This window comes from Hemitrygon akajei, chromosome 31, assembly GCF_048418815.1.
Source record: "Hemitrygon akajei chromosome 31, sHemAka1.3, whole genome shotgun sequence".
In the NCBI taxonomy this organism is placed as follows: domain Eukaryota; kingdom Metazoa; phylum Chordata; class Chondrichthyes; order Myliobatiformes; family Dasyatidae; genus Hemitrygon; species Hemitrygon akajei.
Window position 1 is genome coordinate 17,097,717 of NC_133154.1, and position 20,366 is coordinate 17,118,082.

Sequence of the window (20,366 nt, forward strand, 5' to 3'; positions counted from 1 at the left end):
TGGTCTTCTAGCTGTTATCTCTCCAAATCTATCCACTACTCTTGTATCCGACAAAGCCATCCCATCCCTTCTGCCCACCTGTCTTGTCAATAGGATATATATCCTTAGATGTTTAGCTCCCAACTGTGATCTTCTTTTAGCCATGACTATGATGCCCACGGTGTTGTACCTGCTAAATTCTAACTGTGCTATAAGTTCTTACAACTTGTTTCATATACTGCATGCATTCAAATATGACATCTTCCATCCTGTATTCAAAATCCCTCTTCTCAAATTTTGTCTCCGTGTTGCCTGAAATTAAATTTTTAACTCTTTCTAAACCCTCATTTTATTCTGGAGACTTCAATCACTTCTCCTGACCTCTCCCTCCCTTTTAGTTTATCCACACGTTTCCAGTCTGCTGAATCCACTCCCCTGCTACTTAGTTTAAAACCCTAGTCACAGACCTAGTTCTGTGATTTGTCAGGACCCTGATCCAAGCATGGTTCAGGTGGAGCCCATCTTATCAGAATAGTTCCCTCTCTCAACAGTGGTATCAATGTCCTACAAATTCAAATCCACTTCCCCACACCACTCTTTGAGCCACACATGTAACTCTCGAAACTTATTGACCCTGTGCCAATTGCATATGGTTAAAGTGGCAATCCAGAGATTATTATCTTTTCCATTCTGCTTTTTAATGTTACCCTTAGCTGTTCAAATGTCATTCGCAGAACCTCTTTGCTTGTTCTACCTGGTACCCATATAAACCATGACAACTGGGTCTCTCCCCTCCCACTCCAAATTTCTCTCCAGATCATATTCAATCTCCTGCAGCTGGGCACCAGGCAGGCAACACAGTCATTGGGACTCTTGATCCTTGCAATAGACAATTACCCTGACTATATGATGCCCAAATATAACTATATTTCTCTTCTCTCCCCCTTCTCAAATGGTTCCCTGAACCGCAGGCCCCAATTAAATTGTTCATCCTTCCTGCAGCCCCCAACTCTCACCCACACAGGGAGTAAGAACCCTGTTAGACTAGCTTGAGGGCCAAGGCTCCCCCAGCACCACCTCTTGAATTCCCCTGCATGCCTCACTCATAGTCACACCCTCTTGATGTCGACCACGGTCAGAATTTGAAGCAATTAATCTAATAGGTATGACTGCCACCTGAATCACAGCATCCAGGTAACTCTACCCCTATATCAAGGACTATTTCTTTCATCCACTGCCTCTGGAATTCAACCTTATGGTTCATTTGTCCAAATCTGATAACTTCTGTCAATTCAACATGTTCCCAATGACTCTTACCAACTTTTGCAAATACACTATATAAAGCCTCCTATTTGGAGGCCTCACAGCTTCTGCCCAAAACCACAAGAAATGCAGAGTTGTGGACATTGGCTAGATCATCATACAAACAAACCTTCCCTATTGACTCCATCTACACTTCCTGCTGCCTCGAGAAAACAGCCAATGTAACCAAGGACTCCCTCTTATCGGCATACGTCGTGAGATTTATTAACTTTGTGACAACAATACATAATAACAGGGAAAGAACTGAATTACAGTAAGTATATATATTAAGTGTGTGTAGGTGTAGGCCTCTGTTAGTCTCGATAGACCATGGATTTGCACCTTGGAAAGTTTCCAGGAATGGAAGACCGGCAGTTGCCCAGGCTGCAAGTCTCCCCTCTCCACACCACCATGGGAAGGGCATTAGGACCCATACAGCTTGGCACTGGTGTCATCGCAGAGCAATGTGTGGTTAAGTGCCTTGCTCAAGGACTCACAGCCTAGCCAGGGCTCGAACCAGCGACCTTCTGATCACTAGGCGAACACCTTAACCACTTGGCCACGTGCCAACACATATATTAAATAGTGCAAAAATAGAAATAAAAAAGTGGTGAGGTAGTGTTCATAGGTTTAATGTTCATTCAGAAATCGGATGGCAGAAGGAAAAAAAGCTGAATCATTAATTATTCAGTTTATGCCTTCAGGCTTCTATACCTCCTTCCTGATGATAGCACTGAGAAGAAGGCATTCCCTAGGTGAAGGGGGTCTTTAATGATGGATGCTGCCTTTCTGAGGCATCGCTCCTTGAACATGTCCAGGTTTCTATGTAGGATAGTGCCCATGATGGAGCTGATTAAGTTTACAACTTTCTGCAGCTTACTTTGAACCTGTGCAGTAGCCCCAAACCAGATGGTAATACAGCCAATTACAAGGCTCTCCCATGTTACATCTGTAGAAATTTGTGTGTTTCAGGTGACATACCAAATCTCATCAAACTCCTGATGAAGTATAGCCACTGTTGTGTATTCTTTGTAGCTGCATCAATATGTTGGGTCCGGGTTAGAACCTCAGAGATATTGACACCCAGGAACTTGAAACTGCTCACTCTTTCCTCTTCTGATCCTTCTATGAGGACTGGTGTGTCAGGCAGTAGAGAAGTCTGAGATTACAAACCATCAGACTCAAGGACAGCTTCTATCCTGCTGTTATGATTCTTGAATTGTCTTCTCACTTGCTAAAGGATGAACTCCTGATCTTCCAGTCTAGCTCATCATGGTCCTTGCACCTTGTCCGGCTGCACTGCTCTTTCTAACTGTACACGATATTCTACATTACTTCTCCTTTTACTACCTCACTGTAATGTGTTCCATAAGGATGGTACATAAATAAAAGCTTTGCACTCTACCTCAGTATGTGCGACAGTAATAATCAAATCTAAACTGGCCATTGCCTAAGCACCATGTGATCACTTTAATGATTTTGACTGTTTGGGTAGTCACTATTGGACTTGTCCTACAGTTTGTGTCCACGATATTGTGGGGCAATTATCTGATAGGAACCCATAACTACACTGGCAGGCACAAGTATTTGTGGTGTTCAGGTCTTCAGTAGTACGGTTGGGAAGTTGCCTGCTCCTGTAGCCTTTGCTGCATCCTGTGTTCAGATATTTCTCAATACGAGGGGAAACTTCTTCACTCAGAGAGTGTGGAGCCAACCACCAACTCAAGAGGTGGATGCAATTTTGATTTAGCATAGTGGTTAGCACAATGCTTTACAGTACAGGTGACCCAGGTTCATTCCTGCCACTACTTCTTACGTAAGGAGTTGGTCCGTTCTCCCTGTGATCATGTGGGTTTCCTCCAGGTGCTCCAGTTTTCTCCCACAGTCCAAAGATGTACTGGTTGGTAGGTTAATTGGTCATTGCAAATTGTCCCGTGATTAGGCTAGGATTAAATCAGGGTCTAGTTGGGCGGCATGGCTCAAAGAGACGTAAAGGCCTATAGCACGCTGTATGTTTAAAAAAAAGTAAGAAGTTTGGATAACTACATGGATGGGAGTGATATGGAAGGCTGTGCCTGCGTGTAAGTCAATGGGACTAGGCAGTTTAAGTGGTTCAGCACGGACTGGACGGCATGAAGGGCCTGCTTCTGTGGTGTAGCTTTCTATGGCTCTATATTATACAAACTGTTCAGTTCCTTAATAAATTGTCTATAGAGGGAATATCCACATTTGACAGTATTAAAGGGGGCAGGAGCAGAGTGCGGAAGAATACAAAGCTCTTGGTAACAATGGAAAGGGATGTTTCTGTGCAAGTTTGTGGACAAATCTACTGTCCAAGCAAGTTTTCAGAATCAGCTACCTACTCACACAGATCATAGGGCTGGTACTGAGAAAGAAAACTTGAATTTAACAAGATGAATGGGGGAACCTGCGCAGGTAAAAAATACAAACAAAAGCCCGCTGTATTGGGGAGAATTCGCCAACATTCACAATAAGCATTCATGTCAGCCTGCATCAAACTTAAAGGCCTAGGGTAGGGAGAAATAAAAATTAGGCCACACAATGTACAAATCTGCTAAACCATTTGTCAAAATGCAGCTCACCCAGTAATATGCAGAAAAACACAAGCTGTTTGGTCAGATTTAACCAGTTTTATTGCTGTGGGTGACAGAAACACATTCCATCAAAGACACCGGCAAATCTTTAAACCAGAGGTAACGTGGCTGAATCCCACACATCATGCACGAAATAAAGCAAACAGCAGGCAGTCAGTTACACACCAGATGTGCACACTCACTGGCAGCATATCACACGTTCCCAACCCATGCGGAAGTCCAGATGCACACAACCAGCCTGAATCTCGTTCCATTTTTCTTTACATTAATTTCTCTGTGTTACTGGTCGTAATGATCTAAACTTTCTAAAGTATTACTTAGTTCTGGGCCAAAAAAATAACTACTGATCACATTTCACTCTGTTCAATGTTTCTAAATTTCAGTTACTTGTTTCAAGGAAGTACTTTTTCTCGTTTGATTAGTTTAGTTGTGGAAATTATACATCCCTTAACCAATATAGAGTTCAAGCCCTTCTATCCCAAACCACCACTGGCCCCCTTGCTGATTCCAAACTGCAGATGATAAATTTGAAGAACCAGTAAGGAGTGTTTAATCCCTGACCCAGTGCTGACAACTGTTGGGTCACTTCAACCAACATATAGCAGGCATTTAGTGAAACTATAATTCAAAGGCATCCACAGAGCACCAACACCATCCAATTCTAATTCTGAAGCAAAAGCAAGAGTTTTAGTGCAACAGGACATTTACATGTGCTGAAGTCCAGCCTGGGTTTTGTACTGTTGGAAGTAGAAATACAATTCAAACATAAGAAGTCCTGGTCTAATTAAGTGTTAATCTAACTAAGAATAGTAAAGTTTTCTGAGAGTGATCCTAATTTTAATGAGTGTTGATTGTCTCCCCCATACCCTCTTGATCCAAACCCCACCCCACACACAGACTATGTGCAACACATGCAAAATATGGTTATGTTTGATTGCTCCTCTCTTCAGAGAAGTCGTCTCTTCAGTCCGAGAGATTTGGGCGATTTAGTTACAGGATCAATATGTACAGATAATGGCTCCCATGGATTTCAATCAAACGAGACAAGCTTGTGAACAGAGGTAGAACCTGAAAGACAAGAAGGAGAAAGATGACACCATTTTCACTGCTTCTTTCTGCTGAGTGTTTTATTTCCCCATGCAGTCTTCGGGGGGCAGACTAATACTGAAGCATCTGCTGCTGATTGTCATCAGTGACGTTGTGTTCACATCCCTCTATGAATAACCAAGATAATCTCTGGAAGAACGACCCAGAATCAGGAGATTTAGAATCGGAAGGCTGATGGGTTGTAAAATCCAACTTGTTCATCAATGCCATTCAGGGGAGAAGACTGGCTGTTCACAATCAGAGTGTCCCCTGTGCAGCTCTTCCCCCACCCACCTTCCAAAATGGCAAACAATTTGGTCTTGCACTAAATCTATGCTCTCAGAACTCAGAGGAACAATGTTTCCAATTGAATCTGCAAAGCAAGCTCCCACAAATCCCAGATAATAAACTCATTTTTAAAATCCAGTCAGATTAGATAAATACTAGCTGGTGCTTCAGGGAAAAAAAATGTTCTTGCTTCTCTTCACATAGGTCATAAAATGCTTTCCATCGAGGTCAGGCCGAGCCATAGTTTAAAAGGTTTGTATGTAACTCGTCATCACTGACAGGAAATAATGAGTGTGATTTGAACCCATAACCCGATTTAGAGGCAGGAACACTACCCACTGAGCAGGCAACTTCAATTTGCCAAGACACATAGTAAAACCTTTACACATTGGTGGCTCCCTCCTGGCAGTGACAGGGAACAGTTTTCAAGGACAGCAGTTCTTTCTTTAGATAGCCCTGCAAGTCATCCTAATGACAGCTTGATTCTACATAGACAAGGATTACACTCCCTAGCAGTGAACTGCCAGTCAGTCTTTGTTCTCCAGCGTGGGTATCTGGAGTAATTTTGAGATACAGTCGGCCCTCCTTATCCACGGCGGATTGGTTCCGGGACCCTCCGTGGATACCAAAAAACACTGATGCTCAAGTCCCTTATATAAAATGGCCTAGTATTTGCATATAACCTACGCACATCCTCCCGTATACTTTAAATCATCTCTAGATTACTTATAATACCTAATACAATATAAATAAGTGCTATGTAAGTAGTTGTTATACAGTATTGTTCAGGGAATAATGACAAGTAAAAAAGTCATGTACATGTTCAGTACAGACGCAACCGTTGTAGCTCTTCTGGGAACCCTGATGCCACCTCGGCATCAGCCGATCCCGATTCTCCCGTGATCTTTAAGTTCTTAAGGCTGTAGCGCTTTACATAGCTAGCCAGCCATCCCTCACTAGCCTTAAACTCCTTCCTCTCGCTCACAACACAAGTAGCGAACGAACGAGATGCGAGGTGAACAATGCTCAACTTCCCGGTTTTCCCGATCCGCAGTTGGTTGAATCCGCGCATGCGGAACCCGTGGATAAGGAGGGCCGACTGTAGTACAGTTCACTCCTGTTTCCTGTCAACACCTAGTGCCTTCATCCAAATCGTTAACGTAAATGGTAAACAGCTGTGGTCCCAATACCGAGCCCTGTGGCACCCCACTAGTCACCACCTGCCATTCCGAGAAACACCCATTCACCGCTACCCTTTGCTTTCTATCTGCCAACCAGTTTTCTATCCATGTCAATGCCTTCCCCCCGATGCCCTGAGCTTTGATTTTACCCACCAATCTTCTATGTGGGACCATATCAAATGCCTTCTGGAAATCGAGGTACACTACATCCACTGGATCTCCCCCGTCTAACTTCCTGGTTACATCCTCGAAAAACTCCAATAGATTAGTCAAGCATGATTTACCCTTGGTAAATCCATGCTGGCTTGGCCCAATCCTATCACTGCTATCTAGATATGCCACTATTTCATCCTTAATAATGGACTCTAGCATCTTTCCCACCACCGATGTCAGGCTGACAGGTCGATAGTTCTCTGTTTTCTCCCTCCCTCCTTTCTTAAAAAGTGGGATAACATTAGCCATTCTCCAATCCTCAGGAACTGATCCTGAATCTATGGAACATTGGAAAATGATGAGTAAAGGATATTATGAGTGATGGACAATGGGGTGCAGAGTTAACCATTTCCACCCCCCCCCCCCCCGAGAACTACAAACTATTGCTGTTGCTATGCTGCTATTGAGAGAGATAAAGCCCAGGCAAGAACATCTGCTACAGATAAGAGGGGGAGAGAGACTGTTGATTTACTGCATTATGACTCTTCCTGGATTATTTACCTTCTACTACAAGGACTGTACTTTGCTTGTTAACATTCCTCAGGAGATAGCAGGAGTGGCCTGATTTGATGGACACGGTCATTCAGAGTTGATGGATAGCTGAGACCCCGTGAGTGGGGATAAAAGACAGGTCTGGAGAGACACCCTTCAGACACACCAGTGGACACTGATTGAGTGTTGGGAACCCACAGAAAGGTGGGGGCTTCGGAGACCGAACCAGGAGATCGGTCAGTAAAGCTCACAGTGTTACAGCAGGGCTGGTGGGGACTTGTGTGTGTCTCCACTCATGCCAGAGTGATGAGTCCACCACAGAAGAACGGACTAGCTGAAGACCAGAGGGGTCATAACTGAATGACCACAACGATACGACGGATTAAGAAAGCCACAAAAAGGTTTGCCTGCCGCAACTGTTGCTGTTACATCTCGCTCACTCTCTCTCTCTCTCTCCGATTTCAACACAACAACCATAACTACTTCAGCATTTATGAACTGAACTCTATACTTTCCTATGACAATTCATTTACCCCTAGACATCGATAGAGCTTGTTTATTATTGATTATTATTATTCCTACAACTTGTTTTATATGTATATTTGCATTTTTGATACTGTATTGTGTAGTTTACTAATAAACATCTTTAGTTTGGTACCACCAGACTCCAACGGATTCTTCTTTCTCTGCTGGTCAGATACCCAGTTACGGGGTACGTAACAAAGCAAAGAGGGCAGCTTCACTCACCCCATCACTCAACTGTTTCCACAACCTATGGACTCACTTTCAAGGCCTCTTTGTCTAATATTTATTGCTTATTTATTTTTTTTGTATCTGCACATTAGTTGCCTGTCTTGTGTGTGGTTTTTCATTGATTCCATCATTTCTTTGTATTTACTGTGAATGCCTGCTAGAAAATGAACCCCAGGGTGAGATATTTAATTTGAACATTAGTAAGTTTTTGACAAGGCCATTCGGCCCATCAAAACTTGCCAAGCTCCTACTCACATAGCGTGTTGAAATAACTACTGAGTTTAGATTTACAAGTCTCTAAGGTACAACTCTTAACTACAAAACTAGATTGTTCTATGTGTCCACAACTGGCTGTGTGAAGAAATGCTTCCTGAAATCGGTCTCCACCTATGGCCCCGTGTCCTCATTGATGGATTAATTTTGAAGTGACAGCTGGCATTCAGCTTACTTTAGACCCTTAATGATTTTGAACACTTCTATCATGTATGGTGACACATATGTATTTTGATAATACATATACTTTGAGCTTTGAAAAGGCAGGACGGGCATCAGACAATAAATTTGCAGGCATGCTCCTTTACCCTGAGTCAATCATCATCGTCGTCATCAGCTGGGACAAAGATGTCATGTTCCTCCAGCAGCGAGGCAAAGTTCTTGCTGATCAACGTGCCCATGTATAGAAAAGGAATGACCACAACGAAGATTTTCAAAAGACCAAACGAAATCTGCAGGAAGGAAAGTCAAACTTTATTTTAATATTCATCGCCTTCTACCAGCTCTGCGTGCCAGCATCAGCCCGCGAGGTGATGTTCCCAACCCAAACCTGCACAGTCTCTCTCATCCGATGTTCACACAGATGTCAGCCATAGCCGGTGTCAGAAAGCAGAGCATCATATCACACCCTCCCAGGAAACACAGCATTCACATCCCATGAAGAAATAAATGTCATTAAGTATATTCAAGATAAGAGATGGATTTCTGGTCTATAAACGGAGTCAAGGGTAATGGAAAACAGATAAGAAAGTGGATTAAAATAAAACCTGTAAGTTGCTGAACATCGCAAATAAAAATAGAAACTTCTGGAACCACTCAGCGGGTTAGGCAGCATCTGTTGAAAGACAAGCTGAGAATATTGTTGGGAGTTATTAAAAAGCTTTAGAAGCAGATAGGTCATGGGAGGAGAAGGGAAGATCAGATCAGCTATGACCTCACTGAACGCACCCAACAATCCTAGGTGGCGTGCGACCAAATCCTGACTCCATGTTCCAATGAAGCTGACAACTTAAAATATGGATCAGAACAGTATAATTAAATCGGTCTTCAAAGCCTGAAGTCATTCATTGAAACACTGAAATAAAATATAAACACTGGAACACTTAGCTGGTCGGGCAGCATATGTGGAAAGGGGAACAGTCCTGACTGACGGTCTCGGCCCGAAACATTCAGTTTATTCCTCTCCCTCTCCATAGATGCTGGCCGGCCTATTGAGTTCACCAGCATTCCTTCTCGTTCATCAATGGGCAAGGAACATATCAATCATCGCCCTTTGCCCGCTGATTGGTGCAGCACGCCGTCAATAAAATGTCTACCGTTCACCGGCCGAAGAGCCGACCTTACCTTTTCAGGTTTGGGTAAAATGGCTCCTGATTTTGACACCAGCATGTTTCGGGCCGAGTCAAGCTGCCCCCCAGGTTTGTTCTGGGGATGCAGCAAGCCCCGGGTTACCCCGACCTTTAGGGTGTTTCTGAGACCGAACAGAGACCGCCCAAAAGCCGCCATGTCTGTGGCAGGAGAGAGGAAGTTGCTCACTGCAGACGTCACGCATTTTTTAAAGGCTGCGCCCCGCCTTCGACTGGGTTCACATGGCAACTGGTTACTATGGCGCCGGAATCAACACAGTAGGGAGGTCCACACCAAACACTGCGTTAAAGGGTCAGTAATAGTTGGTGATCGAGATTTATTTAAAAAGCCAACTGAAATGTGCAGAACAAAAGTAAATGACAGTGTTAAGATCTAAATCACAGGTTCGAAGGGCCAAATAGTTTGCTCCCACAACAGATGGATTGCACACAAACCCTATTGTCAATACCTGATTACACTCACACACACACACACACACTCAGTGCTGGAGGAACTCTGCAGGCCAGGCAGCATCTATGGAAAGTAGCAAGGCTTACAAATTGCTGGATTTCCAACATCTGCAGTTTTTTCTTGTCTGTCTATGGCAAGAAGTGCATTTGAGGTTCCAGGCCGAGACCCTTCTTCAGGCCAAATCTTTTGTTCAGTAATAATCTAATACTTGCTGCCTAAAATCAAGTCGTCAAGTCACTTTTTATTGTCATTTCGACCATAACTGCTGGTACAGTACATAGCAAAAATGAGACAACGTTTTTTCAGGACCACGGTGTTACATAACACAGTACAAAACCTAGACTGAACTACGTAAAAAAAAAACACAGAAAAACACTGGACTACAGACCTACACAGGACTGCATAAAGTGCACAAAATAGTGCAGGCATTACAATAAATAATAAACAGGACAATAGGGCAGTAAGGTGTCAGTCCAGGCTCTGCGTATTCAGGAATCTGATAGCTTGGGGGAAGAAACTGTTACATAGTCTGTTCGTGAGAGCCCGAATGCTTCGGTATCTTTTCCCAGACGGCAGGAGGGAGAAGAGTTTGTATGAGGGGTGCATGGGGTCCTTCATAATGCTGTTTGCTGAAATCATTGAAGCAATGCTTTCAAAAGAGAATTGGAAAGGCACTTGAGGAAATGAACGGGAGATTGGGAATGAATGGTCTGCATTACAGGGTTCTATATGACATCGATGGACAGAATGACTCCCAGAGCTTTAATTCGATGATTCTAAGTTATTTCTGATCTGTAATTATTTGAGTTGTGATGACAATGCCTGAGTCAAAACTAAGGATATGGGTAATCGAACGAAGATGCACGACAGTATTCAATCCTTGCTTTAAAATGGTCCATTGTTCTCATTATTTGTAAATTAAGTAATTCCCCTTTATAAATGCTCACGTTTCTACTTCGGGCCTACGTATCCGTGGCAGATGGGAATCGCAATCACAGGTTAGGTCGGCACTGCACCTCCTGTAATGTAAACGATGAATTTATAAAGTAACGAGTTTATATTTAAATCCGGCCCCAACAGGGTGTGGGGGGTCCTCTATGTGACGGGGAAGAGGTTACGCCAGAAGTGAGCTGCAGGTGGCAGTGTCGCGGGAGCTGTGCTTTGTCCCTCCCGACTTTGCGCTTTTTTAGAAGCAGCAAACTACCGGGATCGCGTTTGCGTGGCATGGGAGGTGCGAACTAAAGTTGAGGATTGATTGCTGTCAGGTGACACAAGTCAGCTGATGCTGAGGTTTCAGCTCTAACTCCTGCACTGCAACTAGCCAAGTATCAGTGGTGGGTAAGTAAATGACAACGGGGGCAAGAGGGAGAGGGGGGAAAGGGGGTTATGGAGGAAGGGATCGTTGGCAAAGGAAGAGAGGGTGATGAATGAAGCTCTGTCAATTGGAGAGAGGGAGGCAGGGTGGGAAATGGAGAGAATATTGGAAGAGGGATCATGCACATCGCCATGGAGAGAGTGATAGATAAAAACTATGTGTTGGTGAGTGGTGGCAGCGATGGGCAAAGTTTCGTGGTATCTTCCTTGAAAAAACTAAGATTGGTTAGACACAAATTACCATGCACAAAGCCATGTTTTTCACTGTCTCTAGTCAGTCCCTGTCTATCCAAATACTCATACATATCCTGTCCCTTAGAATACCTTCCAATAACTTTCCCACTCCTGTCAAATTCACCGGCCTATAATTTCCTGGCTTATTCTTAGAGCCTCTCTTAAACAATGGAGCAACATTATCCATCCTCCAATCCTACGGTGTCTCACCCATGACTAGGGATGTTTTGAATATCTCTGCCAGAGCCCCTGCAATTTGTACACTAGCCTCCCCCCCCCCCCCCCCAAACATAAGGTCCGAGGGAACACCTTGTTGGCTCCTGGGGATTTATCTACCGTAATTTGCCTCAAGACAGCAAACACCTCCTCCACTGTAATCTGTATAGGCTCCATGTTCTTGCTGCTGCTTTACTTCACGTCTATAGACTCTGTGTCCATCTCCCGGGTAAATACAAATGCAAAAAAAAATCATTTTTAAGATCTCCCCCATCTCTTTTGGCTCCAGGTATAGATTACCAATCTGATCTTCCAGAGGACCAATTTTGTCCTTTGCAATCCTTTTGCTCTTAATATATCTGTAGAAGCCCTTGGGATTCTCCTTCAATGTCTGCTAGAGCAACCACTTCTAGCCCTCCTGATTTTCTTCTGATGTGTTCTCGCATTTTTATACTCCTACCTCATTTGTTTCTGCCTGCCTCTAACCAGGGCCTCAATATCTCTTGAAAACCAAGGTTTCATAAATCTGTTATCCTTGCCTTTTGCTTTGACAAGAACGTATTAACTCCGTACTCTCAAAATTTCACTTGAAGGCCTCCCACTTACTAAGTACACCTTTGCCAGAAAACAGCCTGTCCCAATCCACACTTGCCAAATTCTTCCTGATAACATCAAAATTGGCCTTTCTCAAATTTAGAATGCCAACCCATGGACCAGTCCAATCCTTTTCCGTAATTTCCTTGGAACTAATGGCATTTTGATTACTAGGTGCAAAGTGTTCTCTTATACAAACTTCTACCACCTGCCCCATCTCATTTCCTAATAGGAGATCTAGTATTGCATCCTTTCTAGTTGGGACTTCTATACAGATTAAGGAAACTTTTCTGAATACATTTGACAAATTCTTTCCTATCCAGCTCTTTTAGAGATTGGGAGTCCCAGTCATTATGAGGAAAGTTAAAATCACCCACTTACACAACCTATATTTCTTGCAACAGTCTGCGATCTCTCTACAAATTTGCTCCTCTAAATCCTGTGGACTATTGGGTGGTTTATAATCAAGATGGCGGCGCGACGACGCAGGGCGCAGCGGCCACTCCAGTAAGGAATATCCGTTATCTGTAAGTAGGGGCCGTGCACAATCCTGATTTGACTGAGACGGATGTGTGAAGCACGGAGGAACATCTGGCGAAACTTCTGACATGCCTGTGCTGCTGACGCTGCTACTGAGCGATCGGAGAGATCTCCAGAGAGGAAGGCCCCGAATCCTCGGCTTTGCCTGTTGCTTGGTGGCCGGAGCCGGGGTTGAAGCACTCGGCAGAGATGGTGCTCGGTGCTCGGTGTCGGAGGGCTGGTCGGAGGCACGAAGTTGTCGGAAGTTTTCGGACGGACTCACAGTTGGCTGTGCTCGGGTGCTTCCAGAGGCTGCATCGGGAAGTTTTGCCACGTTGGAGGTTTCTTCCTTCTGCCATCTGCGTGAGATGATGGGCTATCTGGGACTTTGAGACTTTTTTTTTTACCGTGCCCATGGTCTGCTCTTATCAAATTATGGTATTGCTTTGCACTGTTGTAACTGTATGTTATAATTATGTGGTTTTTTTGGTCAGTTAGTCTTGGAACTGTATGTTATAATTATGTGGTTTTTTTGGTCAGTTAGTCTTGGTCTGTCTTGTGTTTATGTGATATCATACTGGAGGAACATTGAATTTCCCCTTGGGGATGAATAAAGTATCTATCTATCTATCTATCTATATAATCACATTAACGTAGTCATAGCTTTCTCATTCCTCAGTTCTACCCTTAAAGCCTCACTAGACAAGGTCTCCAGTCTGTCCTGACGGAACCCAGGAATGTTGCGCTGCCAGTCCTGACCCTTCTGTAACCAAGTCTCACTAATGGCTACAATCACTGTCTTAATTCTACATGCTGATCCATGCCATAAGCTTGTCTGCCTTGCTTACATCATTGCATTGAAATATACAGAGCTCAGAATATCTGCTCAACTTTACAGATGCTTAACAACATCTTTCTCCACCGCCAGTCCACAATCTGTTCTGGCACTCTGTTCCCATCCTCCTGTAACTCTCATTTAAATGTGCCCCCCCTCCCCCCCAGTGCAGCAGTAGCAAACCTTCCAAATAGGATATTAGTTCCCCTCCAGTTCTGGTGCAAGTTATCCCTTCTGCACAGTAATCACCTTCCCTGAAAGAGACCTCAATGATCCAAAAGTCTGAAGCCCTCCTTCCTGCACCAACTCATCATCCATGTGTTCAACTGATTAATCTTCCTATTTCTGGCCTCGGTGGCACATGGCACAACCGTGGTGGTCCTGTCCTTTAACTTAGCACCTGACTCCCTGAACTCATTTTCCAGGACATACCACCCATCCTATCCAGGTCATTGGCACCAGCATAGACTGTGACCTCTGGCTGTTCTCCCTCCCTCCCACTTAAGAATGTTGTGGATCTCGATCTGAGGAATAGGTAAATGTACTTATCTGAGGAGTAGGAGTGGGGATATAGCCCAGTTCCATCTTCCAACAAGTAAGGCTATTTCCTTTCAGGTTGATTTTAGGAACTGGCGATCGGGAACTACAATGAGCTGGATGGAAGGGATGGTAGGGAGAGGGGAACTGTGATTGCTTTCCAAAAAGTTTGAAATGCAACCTATTGTTTGGCTTTTTCTACCTGCCGTTAGGGTTGAAGGCCTTTAATTATCTGCATTTATTTGCAGAGAATTCCAAAGTTTGGCTTCTTTTTTTTTTGAGAGGACAAACTCCTCCTCATTATCAATTATGCTCAGGCCCCACTTACCAAGGTAGACATCCTCATAGCACCTGCCCTGGGAATCACCATCCACTCCCCCATCCTACTGTCCCTCTCTCCTAACCCCTCCAAACGCAGGGCCCTGAATATTTCAGTGTGATCATCGTCCATTCTTAAACTCGTCAGAGAGTGTACGCTCAATCATTTCTTGTAACACAGCTGTTTCACAGCAGCAACTCTCCTCGACTTTGTACCTGAGATTTTGAGTGCTTTAAGTGAAGTTAATGAGGAGGAACGCTTTCTCTAGCAGGACACACAAAAAGCTGGAGGAACTCTACAGGCCCGGCAGCACCTGTGGAAAAGACTAAACAGTCGACGTTTCGGGCCCAGACCCTTCATCAGGACTGGAGAAAAGGAAGAGAAGTCAGGGTAAGAAGGTGGGGGAGGGTGGAAGAGGAAGAAAAAGTCCAAGGTGATGGGAGAAATTGGGAGAAGGGGTAGGGGTGAAGTAAAGAGCTGGGAAGTTGATTGGTGAGAGAGATAAAGGGCTGGAGAAGGGGGAATCTGCTAGGAGAGGTTAGAAGACCGTGGAAAAACAAGGAAGGAGAAGGAACACCAGCTGAGGCAATAAGGCGAGGTAGGGAAACAGGAATGGGGAATGGTGGGGGGGGGGCATTACTGGAAGGTCAAGAAATCGATGTCCACGCCATCAGGTCGGAGGCTACCCAGACGGTATTGCTCCTCCAACCTGAGTGTGGCCTCATCGTGACAGTAGAGGAGGCCGTGGGCTGACGGTAATAAGAAGGGGTAGATTTTGGACAGGTGTATATGAACCAGGGCTGAGCTGAGGAAGGTTTTGTGCAAGGAGGTGCGTTCTGAAGTGGGCTGTCTAACAGAACATCGGGGGAGGCAAGACACAATAAAAACTTTCAAAAGGGAATTGGATAGGGAAGATGGGACACGAGTCGCCGGGACATAGGGCTAATTTGGAAAGGTCTCCGTCAGGGTCAGCTGAAGGACGGAGCTCAGAGCCGCTCTGCTACATCAATCTCTTTCTATTAACCGTACAGGTTGTTGAGTGATGGAGCTGCTGGTTTTGTCTCTTGTGCTGCTTGCCCACTTCGCTCTGTCCCTGGACAATGGCCTCATGAGGACCCCTCCCATGGGCTGGCTGGCATGGGAACGGTTCCGCTGCAACATCGACTGCGCCACGGACCCCAAAAACTGCATCAGGTGAGGCCAGTTACTCCCCGGCACTGAGACGTGGTACTGAGGTCCATGGCAAGGTCTTATACACAGTCCCATTACCAGGAGAATAGATACTTGTGGGTCCTGGTGGATGGGCAGTTCACTGAGGGTGCTGACTGTAGTCAAGATCCCTTTGTTGGTGATGCCGACTGTTGCCAAACTCCCATCTCCAGGGAGGTGAATGCTCGCTAAGCTCTCCTGGTCAGCCGCATCCTTACCTGCTGACATCGCCTTTCACAAAGTTTTTTTTCCAGTTTTTCTTTGTGTGGATATTATCCCTCGCCAGGTTCCTGATGGTGGGTGGGTCCTTGGCTCTTCTCAGGGTCCCATCCCCAGTGGCATTGACTCGTGTTGGAGAGTGGATTTTGTGACCTCAGAGCCTCTGAAGTCATGCTGTGATGAAACTTGGTAACTTAAGAAGGAAAGAGCTTCTCAAACAGAGGCAGGATTGGGCCATTTGAATCCTCATACTTGTTCCATTAGTCAGCAAGATTACAGCTGATCCTCAGCACCACTGTCCTGCACTGATCCTATATGTCTTTACTCAGAAAACTTGGATCTGTGTTTTGAAAGTATTCAATGACTGAGCCACCACAGTCCACTTTGTAAATAATTCCTAAGACTCACCATCCTTCCGGTAAGGTTGGTTTCTTCCCATCTCAGCTCAGCTTAACCCTTATTTTGAGACTGTTGTTGCAGGAATTTGTGTGCTAAACCTTGACCCTGAATCTGACTTTCACACGGGGCCCAGTTGCCTCTTAATTACAGCTTAGATCAGGATAGCACACAGAGGAAATCTCTTGTGCAACAGCGGTGAGTTTCTCAAACAAATTTATTCAGACCCGATTACAGTGTACGCTGGGGAGCTCTTCTAGTGAGAGTCCAATACTGATTCTAAAAAAAAATCTAACAATTTATAGTATTTGTGTTACAATAGTTTCATACAGAATTTACAATCTCACTTTAATTTGTGCTATTTGATCTTTGTTTCATTTCTTCAGAGGTTGTCACTTAACTGTTTGACAAATGGGACTACTTTTGCCAAACAGCAACTGTGCCTCCCTCCGCCCCACAAGGTGCTCTGATTTATGGTCTTGCCCTTTTTTGCCCTTTTATGGTGTCTTGGTTTGTCTCCTTTAATTAAGCTATATTCCAACCTCCCATTTATTTATCTCTGATCCAGCCAACTATGCCTTTTAATCGAAACTCTTCCCTGCTCTTAATAGTAGCCTGTTTCTGTTCCACTGCAACAGGTACAAAATGCTAGAGGAGCTCAACAGGCCAGGCAGCATTCAAGTCAAGTCAACTTTTATTGTCATTTCGACCATAACTGCTGGTACAGTTCATAGTAAAAATGAGACAACGTTTTTCAGGACCATGGTGTTACATGACGCAGTACAAAAAAACAAGACTGAACTACGTTAAAAAAAAACAACAATACAGAGAAGGCTACTCTAGACCACAGACCTACACTGGACTGCATAAAGTGCACAAAAGCAGTGCAGGCATTACAATAAATAATAAACAGGACAGTAGGGCAAGGTGTCAGTCCAGGCTTCGGGTATTGAGGAGTCTGATGGACAATCAGCGTTTCGGGCCGAGACATTTCATCAGGGTTATTGGCCTATTTTCCCATCAATCCATTCTAATTTGAATGGCACTTAAGTTGACCTTATAACAAAGTTCCCAATTTTCTTAATTCCTAGAGGTTCCTTGCTCAAACATGAACCCCAATTATAACCATCCAAACGGGGTTGTATCTATCCTATTAAGTTCTTTAAGAACTATTCCTTAGGTTCTAGTCCTGACGAAGGGTCTCGGCCCGAAATGTCGACAGTGCTTCTCCCTATAGATGCTGCCTGGCCTGCTGCGTTCCACCAGCATTTTGTGTGTGTTGCTTGAATTTCCAGCATCTGCAGATTTCCTCGTGTTTGCATTTTGAAGTTCTATAAGAACTGTGCACCTTTCGGAATGAGGTATATTACCACTGGTGTACAGTATATCATGAAATTTGTTGTTTTGCGGCAGCAGGGCAGTGCAATACATAAAAAAAATCACCTACTATATCAATATATCAATGATATCACCTTTCATTCTTCATCTCTCCGGAGAATAGGCTTCGTTTGTTTACCTTCTCCTTATGGGACTCATCTCCCTCCCCTCCTCCATCCCAGGAATCAATCTGTAGGACCTTTGTCGAACTCCCCTGTGACCAGGTCTGTACACAGTATTCTAAGTTCTAACCCTATGCCCTCTGTGAACAGTGAGAGGTTGTTCATGGACATGGCCGATCGGTTGGCAGAGGACGGCTGGAAGGAGCTCGGCTACCAGTACGTGAACATCGATGATTGCTGGGCGGCAAAGGAGAGGGATTCTCAGGGACGTCTGGTTCCCGATCCTGATCGATTCCCCAGTGGAATTAAAGCTTTGGCACAATACGTGAGTCCATATGTTAACTCCCTCTTTCTATCCTGATTGTCCCATACCGTATGTGGCAATGACTATACCAATGAAGGGGTGAGGGTTCGTGCAAGGGGGTGGTGCAAGAGGGTGGTGTAGTTGGGCTTGGTCATGTAACTACTGACCCCATGACTGATTTGGGTGGTGAACGAGTCAGAATGCGGTGGGAATCGGCTGCAGTGGCAAGTTCTGGTTTCTGCAGAAGAAGGACTAACTTCTGCATTTGTTGCTGTATTGTGGGCAGTGCTGGCTAGAACATCTGTTGTTGCTCTTTACTAGACAAATAAAAGGCAACCAAATCGGTGCTTGGAAGACACGTAAGGGATAGTCTTGAGTAAGTGTGGCCGATTTTCTTCCCCCGACAATCATTGGTGAACCAGAGGAGATTTTGCAACAGTCTGGTGTCTTCAAGACTACTGCTACTGAGACCAGAATATTAAGTTCAAATTGTGTATTTGTCACTGTCTGTTACTCCGCTGGCGTTTAGGGCAGCAGTGAAGGTCCTCCATCTATGGCGGTGTTCAGGGCTTCCTTCATGTCAGTAGCTTCCTTTTGGTTTTTGCTACTGTCTGACATGCAAGTCCTGGATGGGGACTCAGGAACACTCCGATGTCGAACTGAGAACATTGCTGTTTCTGCAACAATTTTGCTTGACCAGTCAGGGTTGTTCGTCCTGAGCTGAAGCCCAGAATCTGGAGGTCTGGTGGACCACTCTTAGTCTGCCCTCTACCCTTTGACCTGTTTGGCATGGGTGACCCTACCAAGAGCCAAAGCCTAAAGCTCTGATTCCAGCCAACATGGCTCTCTGGGTCATTGAGGCACGCAAGTCTCCAAACCCACAACAAGGTTGGGGAAGCTTTCAAATACCAACAGAAGACAATTAAAAAGTCATTAAGAAGGTAAAAATGGAATACAGAAGTCAGCTACCCAATAATGTTAAAGGGGATAGCAAACATTTCTTCAGATACATGAAGTGTAAAAGGAAGTCAAGTGTGGATTCTGGACCGCTGGAAAATGATGCTGGCAAAGTAGTAATGGGGGACAAGGAAATGGCAGGTGAACTGAATAAGTATTTTGCATCAGTCTTCACTGTGGAAGACACAAGCAGTATGGTGGAAGTTCCAGGTGTCAGGGGTCATGAAGTGTGTGAAATTACCATTACTAGAGAGAAGGTTCTTAGGAAACTGAAGGGTCTTGATTGAAATGTGAGGGTCCTGCGGGGTGGATCTGGAGAGGATGTTTCATCTTGTGGACCATCTAAAATCATGGGTGGTTGTTTGAAAATAAATCAGCCATTTCGAGCCACGAAGAGGTGTAACATGGGTACAGGCCCCCTTGGCCCACAAAGTCTGTACCAGCAAAAGACAGGACTGTCTGTTATCTGACATTTGGTATTGAGTGTGGAAGGTTGTGATCTGTCTGATCGGAAGACGAAGCGTGTCCCATGAGCTTATGTCTAGCCTTATTGGAATAGCATAGCAGGTTGAAGAGCTGTTAAGTGTTTCCAACATTTTCTGTTTTTAATTTTAGATTTCTGCAGGTTTTAGATTTCTTAAAATAATTCAACATTTGTCTTGTTAAAGGTCCATTCTAAAGGTTTGAAACTTGGCATTTATGGGGACCTAGGCAAGTACACTTGTGGTGGCTACCCGGGTACCACCTTGGACAAGGTTGACTTGGATGCCCGTACCTTTGCCTCCTGGGGAGTGGACATGCTGAAGCTGGACGGCTGCTATTCAAGCCCTTCCGACAAGGCTGTGGGTAAGGATTGGAGCAGGTGGCTGCCTCGTTTGGTAAAGAGAATGAAAATTCAAAGCTATAGAATTCGCTGAATTTCCATCCTGACCTCAAAGAGGCCATTGATTCATTCAACTGAGGAATTAAAGGTTCAAAGGTTCATTTTATTTATCAAAGTATGTATACAGAATACAACTCTTAAGAAGTGTCTTCTCCAGATAGCCATAGAATACAGAAAACATATAGTTGAAAGAAAGACATTAATCCCCCCCCGCATGAAAAGAAAAATAAATAAAAACTTGTAAACCCCAAACACTCGCAACCCCTCCCTT

General features: G+C 44.5%; 2 protein-coding genes across 6 annotated transcripts in view; one reads left to right on the forward strand and one right to left on the reverse strand.

Annotated features, from left to right (window-relative positions):
* Nucleotides 1–3,912: 3,912 nt before the first annotated feature.
* Nucleotides 3,913–9,719, reverse strand: smdt1a (single-pass membrane protein with aspartate-rich tail 1a). The gene is made up of 3 exons (XM_073033478.1): nucleotides 9,527–9,719; nucleotides 8,491–8,634; nucleotides 3,913–4,964 (listed from the first exon to the last, which is right to left on the reverse strand). The coding sequence occupies exons 1-2, from the start codon at nucleotides 9,686–9,688 to the stop codon at nucleotides 8,497–8,499; spliced, it is 300 nt and encodes a 99-aa protein (XP_072889579.1). The 5' UTR covers nucleotides 9,689–9,719; the 3' UTR covers nucleotides 3,913–4,964; nucleotides 8,491–8,496.
* A 1,482-nt stretch (nucleotides 9,720–11,201) lies between these two features.
* naga (N-acetylgalactosaminidase, alpha) overlaps nucleotides 11,202–20,366 on the forward strand; it is a 31,388-nt gene continuing 22,223 nt past the window's right edge. Inside the window, exons 1-5 of one of the 5 annotated variants that reach the window (XM_073033473.1) lie at nucleotides 11,202–11,338; nucleotides 14,897–15,018; nucleotides 15,660–15,822; nucleotides 18,102–18,276; nucleotides 19,881–20,058. In XM_073033473.1, the coding sequence (XP_072889574.1) occupies nucleotides 15,671–15,822; nucleotides 18,102–18,276; nucleotides 19,881–20,058 (505 nt within the window). In that variant the 5' untranslated portion in view covers nucleotides 11,202–11,338; nucleotides 14,897–15,018; nucleotides 15,660–15,670. Of the gene's footprint in view, nucleotides 11,339–14,203; nucleotides 14,308–14,896; nucleotides 15,019–15,659; nucleotides 15,823–18,101; nucleotides 18,277–19,880; nucleotides 20,059–20,366 lie in introns of those variants that run through there. The other 4 variants (XM_073033474.1, XM_073033476.1, XM_073033475.1 and 1 more) reach the window with 4 other exon arrangements.